Source organism: Bombus vosnesenskii, unplaced genomic scaffold, assembly GCF_011952255.1.
Source record: "Bombus vosnesenskii isolate JDL3184/JDL3185 unplaced genomic scaffold, Bvos_JDL3184-5_v1.1 scf7180000014003, whole genome shotgun sequence".
Classification (NCBI taxonomy): domain Eukaryota; kingdom Metazoa; phylum Arthropoda; class Insecta; order Hymenoptera; family Apidae; genus Bombus; species Bombus vosnesenskii.
Genome location: NW_022883323.1, coordinates 16,805 through 25,180, shown reverse-complemented (window position 1 = coordinate 25,180; position 8,376 = coordinate 16,805). Strand labels below are relative to the sequence as shown.

General features: G+C 33.8%; 1 protein-coding gene across 1 annotated transcript; it reads left to right on the top strand.

The window, feature by feature from the left end:
- The first annotated feature begins 5,431 nt into the window (after positions 1-5,431).
- Positions 5,432-6,574, top strand: LOC117239447 (luciferin 4-monooxygenase-like). Its single transcript, XM_033505007.1, has 2 exons — positions 5,432-5,654; positions 6,417-6,574. Exons 1-2 carry the CDS (start codon positions 5,432-5,434, stop codon positions 6,572-6,574), a joined length of 381 nt encoding a protein of 126 aa, XP_033360898.1.
- Positions 6,575-8,376: the final 1,802 nt, after the last annotated feature.

Here is an 8,376-nt window from a genome sequence, read left to right as displayed (position 1 = left end):
AGACACTACGCTATATAACGGAGAAACCCCGATCGAAAATTGTTCAGTAGTTTTTACGTGATGCAAGTACGAACAAACAAACAAGCAGAGAGGCAACATTTTTTTAAGTTAAAATTAGTTTTTTGGATTCCATAGCTGATGAGTTATTCCTGGATATCCGCTTTATTTCTTGTTTATTCGATGTACAGATACAACCCTTCTACTCTTTCTATAATTCTGGCACACAAGTGACTGTATTTTTTACCTAAATTTAACTCATTGGTGCTAGTCATCTTTAATATAAATAAAAAAAATGATAAATGGGTCAAATCCGTAGATTGGATTAGATTAATGGGTTAGATGTATGTCTACTGATTTCAATTATTACTATGTATGTGACGAACATACGGATAAGACAGTGCAACATTTCACACGTCAACAGATTGCTTGAAAATTTAGTTTCGGCCGGCTGCTACTCTAGCCCAACCTATAATCCGTTCATTTTTCTTTTTTATTCATGTTGAAGTTATTCTCATTTCTAGGAAAACTCTACATCACTAGTGTTAGCTTTCTTAGTCCTCGAAGCCATTCGAATTTTTGCAGTAAATAGGTGGTAAGGATTCGCGAATTCAACTTATCAGGAAGTTCGTACTTCTATTTATATACATTAAAAACAAGTATTTTCAAACTGGAGTGTACCAAAAATCATGGTACATGGTAAAAAAATTAAAAAATACAAATGAGTTTTAATTATATAAATATTTAACTCATTAGTTTCATCAGTTTCCTGTAAAATACTACTTCGAGTCAATTTAAAGTCTCTCACACAAGTAGGAAATGTTTCATATGTTTAACCACAATTAAGGAAATGTCTTAATCAATATTGAAGTAGACGAGTAATAATAATCTTTCAATGTTTCAAAAGTCATATACATTAAGTAAGAAGATACTTATTTGCTGATAATATTGACACAATTTAAGGAAATAACAATACGTTTCCAATATCGCTGATACCGCGCTTTTCAACTTTATTAATTTACCCTGAGTAACAGATTTACGAGGAAGAGTAATGACTCAATGCGAAAAGAACAAGCGATGAGAAAATTTCGACTTGTCTTCGACGATTAAATCGAGATTACGAAACGACTGAATAAATGCGACCAACTATCGTCCGACGATACGAACGGTCAACGAATACATTCGTCCACGAACGTGTCACGTAATTTTTAGGGTTGGTTGGTGAAAATAAAATATAGTTGAGTCGTAACACAACAATTAACTTTGTTTTAATCAACCTTTATTGTGAATTCACCAATCACAATGTAACACGCACTGAATTAGCATAAATCACAATTCACTCCAACCACGTTATGTAAGACTTAGTTACAACAATACATTAAGTAAGCGACTTATAAGGGTAGAGACCGATATAGATACGTTGACTATTCTAAGGATACAGAATAAGTGAAGTTTTACTGACGATACTGTGTCTGAGGAAAGCTAGGGGTGGGTGTGTCTAAGGACACGGGACTATCGGATTTGTTGATGACAATTTTGGTTAAGGAAGTGAGGGTAGTAGACACCGTCTCCGATTGGATAATAAGAAGGTTGGTGGACCAGGAAGGGTTTTAGCCGCCCTCGCGAGAAAGTTGCCAACGGAACATACCAGATGTGGAGAAAACCAACTTTCTAAGCTAACACGTGGTAGACAATAAACGTAAGGGGAAATTTAAGACAGGAAATACTCGCTTGGTCCGAAGGACCTTAACTATAAAAATGCCAAGGCCCCCTGGTGGGCACTTAAGACTATTGAGGGTGCGCGCCAAGGATATGCAGACATCTGGGTGCCATCCTGTCCGTGGTGTGTGGCCTGGTCTCTGATGTGAATTGACTTTACAGAAGAAAAGTTGTTTCGTTTTAAAGGAAGTGCGAATATTAACGTGCGAGCAGCTGCTTATTGCAAGGAAACGATTAAGGTCATCGCGAATTCATAACTCTCGTTCGTAATTGAAAAATTGTTTGTCGGGTATTGTATCGCGTAGTTTGGACTTTACGTGTTCGAAAGCCGCCTATATATAGAGATTCGTGTACAGTCGCGCAGTTCCTCCAAATTGCAAGTTTCAGTTGATACGAATATGAGTATACGCGAAATATCCGCTTCTCTCAGCAATCGGTAGGTATAAATTTGGTCATTAATATCATTGGTTTTAATTCTGTCATTATTCAAATAAATTCGAACAGATGCACAGAATTTATTCTTGCTCAATAGTCGAGTCATTGTGAAATCTCTACTTTCTTTATTTATGGAACTCCTATTTTCGAAAATATCGTTTTGTTTTTTTTGATAATAGCAAATAGTATTACACTTAGATTTCTAAGGAACTAAATCTAATTAACTAAAAGGACTAAAATATAATTGAAATTAACTTGTTTATATTACTTCCTAATTTTATAGATACATTCTAGTAGGATAAAAACTGTTGTAATTATCGATTCGAATATAGTTAATGCTAAAGAAAACAAAGAATTACTTTCAACAGATAAATCAACTTTTAAAAAGCACCATGAAGAACCGGTTGATAAGTGCAACATTTGTCAGCAGTGTTCTCTTTGCGATCCTTCTCGCCCACCTGCCGGTTACTTTATCGAGTTTCGAATCGATCGAGGATCTTCTGCCGATAACAGGCGCAGGGATCAAAATATTGTTAAAAAACGTTGATCGCCAGTTGAAATGTCCCGTGTTTCACATTGCTGTAGAAAATAAATGCGTTCTGATGGGTTAACGTTCGGAGCATTCAAATTTATATCATGAACACGTACATTTACGTTTCTGTTTCTTCCGTTTTCGCTCTTCGACATTCGCTTTGAATCTTGATCGACATCGATGCCGAAAGATTCAATGACCGTCGATTACTAGCTCACTGAATCTGTGTATTCAGGATTTGGTTTACTGTCAACTTGAATTATAAAGAATGTATTGTAGTAAATAAGGCAATGAAAACGTTGAATTGATTATAATTTTGCTGCAAAATCCACTTAAATTTAGATGCGAGTGTTTAGAAGAAGAGAAATGCTTACAACTACGCACTTACCTACTAAAATTCAGTCTCCTTGTTGATTTAGAGATGATTTGACTTCAAAACGAAAGAAAGACACGTGTCTCGTTACTAGCGAAGAGTCGTAGAACATAGAATATATTAAAAGGAACAAATACTTTATAATACTAATTATGCTATTAATACCAATAACTAGAGCTCATCCATAATTCTAACGAATTATTGTTGAAAATTCTCGAGGTACATTATGTTAGGGAATATGTACGAGACACATACACGATACATCAAAAACGATTGTAATACTTGAAAATGAGAATTTAGTTCTTTTTACTATTCGGGCACCAGCAAGCTTGGTTAAGTTCGTCTTGTCCATTTCGACGACCAACCGATACCTGTGAAACTTTTTCTAATTATTTTTTTGGGGTTAACCAAACTATCGTGCATGCTCATAGTTGAATGAAGAAAAATCAGAATGCGAAGCAGTCTTGGCAGTTGAAGGACCAAAGGTCGGTTTTCCAGCGCCTGCATATCAGAAGCGCGTTGATGATTTTAGTCGTGGATCGTGCTGATCTTTCTAGCGTTGGTCACGTTTTCGTGCGTATTTTCTGTTTCTTCTAGAGTTTAATTGGAATCCGTAGATTAAATCCAGTTAGCGCCAGTTGTTGAGTGCGAATGGGAGGCGGGAATGATGCGAGAAATGACATGCACGATCCTTGTACGATAACGATGTATGTTTATTATTACAAGCTTATCTCTAAAGTCTGGGTGAACTATCCTCCACTCAGCAAAGTTATTACTAATATCAACAAAGATTATTTGTGTGGTTAACAATGTCCCTTTACTATTCTAAAGTGGAAATAACAAATACACAGCACCCTTCGAATTTGACCTACGAAACGCATTTTTTTCATCCTTGACTAAATTCGCGATTATGTTATTTCGATCCTACCGACGATATTCGATATATTGCGAGGAGGCTCACTCAAGATATCGAACGCTAAAAAATAAAAATTGATTTTACATCGAAAGGGCTGCTTTTAGAACTATGTCGATATTTATTTCTCCCGATCGGCACTATAAGCCCTTTGAGTATCGGACACCTTTTTACACAACCTGTATACGTCAGTTAGCTATCACACTTGAAACGATTACGGAGAAAACATAATGTTCGGAATCGCAAGCTTTGAAATAAAAAAATAAAATATGATCGCGCCAATAATACGCTAAATTGTAGGTACACAGTAGAACCTCGATTAGGAGAGAAAGAGGGAATTTTTACAAAGACTAAACCGCATCCGTTTATTCGCATCTTGTCCGCGTTTGTCCAGCCACAATATTCATTTGTCTACCCTTCAACAAATATTATCGCCAAATGTTCAATAATGTGATAGTTTCGGTATAGCGTATCACACTAAATATTTAGTTACAAGAAGGCCGAACAACGTCACGTTGATCAAACTAAAGGAATATAAACGGAATAATACAGAAAAACTTGGAAATTTTTGCGAGCAATCGTTGTAGCATTTGATTCAGTGAACACACGATAAAAAATAATAATATTCGTTCCTTTACAACAAACGTAAAAACAGGGGCATGTCACATAAAATGCATAACACATACTGCTCGATATATGTGCTACCTTATTACTATTATCCCATAAATACGCCATCTAATTGTATTTTCAATACAATTTTTATATTTCTATAAATGTTATTGTGGTTGAATGTATTTTAACCGCCTAGGGATTTTTAATTACACACAATTTTCGGCATCGTCGTGTATCGTCCACATTCCTGCTGTATTACAATAATAAACTATAAACCGTCCAAGCGTATAACCTTCTTTACAGCGCCATCATTTTAAATCGGAACAATCAAACAGTTTACACTGAAACACTGCGAATGTTACAACGGTTCATCGTTACAGAATGGCTGAGCTGTGAGAAACAAGAACGATTGCCGCAGAATATAAACGAGACAAAATATAAATTGATATAAGATGCAGTGAAGCAAATCAGTCGCAGGTCATTCGTTTTATCATTTCCTGACGTCCATATTAGAGATTTTATTAAAAGTTAAAAAGCTGAGGTAGACTCGTGATTGTACTGATTTTGAATTAGACATTACAGTCCTTCTAATTTTCGTCAGAAAATAAGCTTTTCTTACGGATGGAATACTTGACACTACCGTTGCAACGAACAATTAACGACCTGGTACGTTTCGTTCTAGATAAGCGACCCGCATATTGCGATTACAGATGGCTGTATTAGCATGTACATTGTCAGAGTAATCAACAGTCCCAATTTAAACAAGATAGATTTTTTTATATAAAAAGAGCAAGAAACGACAATACAAATGATTCATTTTGATTACTATGTTTTATATTGTAATACTTGCATGTTACTATATCAGGTTGATATTCAAACTGGTAAACACTACACATGCAAGGATATTCTCGAAAAAAGCACAATATTATCTGTTGCTTTGAGAAATTATGGAATCAAGGTGGAAGACAGAATCTCCGTTGCAGCTGAAAACCATCCACATTACGTGGTATCGATATGTAGCACGTTATTTATCGGAGCTACATTTGCACCGTTGAATCCAGCATATACAGAAAGTAAGATATTCTCCAAGCAGCTTTTACGAATTATTTTATAATAACAAAGAAATTAATTTAATTAAAAGTACGTGCGTGTTTAATATTATAGAAATTTAACGAAGGCAGAACGTAAAAAGTGGAAAGAAAAATTTGCTCTTCTTTTTTGGAAACTTGCATGTTTCTGATAACTCCACTGATTATGCCATATATAAGTTAATGAAATCGAGCCTCGACTTTATTATTTGCCTCGAGTTTATTATAGAATTTTACAACTACTAGAAACAGAGATCATAAATTAGATACTTTAATTAAAGACTAAATTTATTTACATTACATTTGCAGAATTAACAATAAAAGTCTAGAAACAGTACTTACTCTAACACCAAGTTTTATAATGTAGTGTAAACAATAATTGTTAATATTAAATTGTTAAATATTGTGTATATAGATGCGGAAATTAATAATCACTTATGTTCTCAATTTGCGTTACTCCGTCTTTTAGAGATACAAACAATACTAATTTTTAATCGTATACGATTAAATTGTATTTAACTACTCCGAATATCTTCTCAGAGTAAACATTCTACGAAAAATATGTTATTTCAAAGAAAGTTGTTTCAGCCTCTCCTTGCGGAGACGGATATCGGAAAAAGCTTTTGTAAGGCTCTTCGAATATTTCTAGATCTTTTGTAAAACTGTCACCTTGTTACGCGGAGTGGTTAAGTTACGCGATGCAGCATATGCGTTATTTAATCATATCTAATGCAATTTTTTACTTAGGAGAATTTACGCACATGCTGGAAATTTATCAGCCACGGGTGTTGTTTGTATCGCGACGCACTGAAAACATTTTGGCGAAAATTGCATCTACTGTAAGCTGGAATATGAAATTAATCGAATTGGATGATAAACCTCTCGATGGAAATATAATAACCTGAGACAAGGTTTTGGAAAAATATCAAAGTATCACGGATCTCTATGCGGCTCCACCGGTGCAGATAGATCATAACAGGAAAAGAATGGCAGCTATTTTATGTTCTAGCGGTACAACAGGCCTTCCGAAAGGAGTAATGTTGTCTCATCGAAATTTGTTACTTTTCATCCAAACTCTAAGGTAAATATATTAAATTAATATACACAATGTATCCGGTTGATCTAAGACCACACATACATTTCGAGATTTATTTTTCATTTATGCTAAATTTAAATATATATTATTCGTTTTATATGATTAACAAACCATTCTTTATTCAAATCAACTATATAATATTTTCTCTATTGTTGTGCTTCTTAACTCTTATCATTCTAGTTGAAATTATAAATATTCGATTCAATTGCATTTTGTTCTTAATCGAAGTGCCCCAGAATCAATGGATATTCGACGTGGAGACCGAATACTAGTTTTCTTGCCATTATTCCACGGTTATGCGTTCGGAATGATGAATACGGCAATAAGTTGCGGTGCAGCTGTGTACATAATGCGAAATTTCGAGTTAGAAACGTTAATCAGTCCCGTAGAAAAATACAGAATTACGCATACACCATTGGTCCCTCCAGTTTTAGTTGGTCTTGCGAAGCATCCAATGGTGCCAAATTGCGATTTCAGCAGCGTGAGAGAGATCGTTTCCGGTGTGGCAACGCTTCCGCCGGATGTAAGTTTTTCGTCCAAATTACCTAACGTAATACGTTATAACGTTATTCTATAAAACGTAATACGTTATAACGTTATACCATATAACGTAATACGTTATAACGTCATACCATAAAACATAATACGTTACTACGTTATTCTATCTAACGTAATACGTCATAATGTTATGCTATATAACGTAATACGTTATTACGTTATACTATATAACGTAATACGTTATAACTTTGTACTATAAAACGTAATACGTTATAAAGTTACACTATATAACGTAATACGTTATAACTTTATACTATAAAACGTAATACGTCATAAAGTTAAAGCATATAACGTTATAGTATATAACGTAATACGTTATAACGTTATACTATACAATGCAAAATGTTAGAACGTTATTCCATAAAACGTAATACGTTATAACTTTATACCATATATCGTAATACGTTATAACGTTATTCTGTGGAACGTCATACGTTATAACGTTACACTATATAATGTAATACGTTATAACGTTACACTATATAACGTAATACGATATAACGTTATACCATATAACGTAATACGTTATAACTTAACTCTATGTAATGTCATACGTTATAACGTTATACTGTATTACGTAATACGGTGTAATGTTATACTCTATAATGTAATACTTTATTACGTTATTCTATCTAACGTAATACGTTATAAAGCTATACTATAAAACGTAATACGTTATAACGTTATACCATATAGCGTTGTACTATTGAACGTAATACGTCATAACGTTATACCATATAACGTAATACGTTATTACGTTATTCTATCTAACGTAATACCTTATAAAATTATACTATATAACGTAATACGTTATTACGTTACTCTATATAATGTAATAGGGTATAACATTATACTATGTAACGTAATACGTTATAACGTAATACTATATAACGTAATAAGTTATTACGTTGTTCTGTATAACGTAATACGTTATAAAATTATACTATATAGCGTAATAAGTAATAACGATATACTCTATAACGTCCTGCGTTATAACGTTACTCTATATAATGTAATACGGTATAACATTATACAATATAACGTAATGCGTTA

What these genes read in the sequence shown, in the direction of transcription:
- LOC117239447 (XM_033505007.1), top strand. Translation starts at nt 5,432, where the DNA reads ATGTTACTATATCAGGTTGATATTCAAACTGGTAAACACTACACATGC. An exon ending in GAATCCAGCATATACAGAAA is followed by an intron (nt 5,655 to 6,416) that starts GTAAGATATTCT and finishes TTTTTTACTTAG; the next exon opens with GAGAATTTACGCACATGCTG.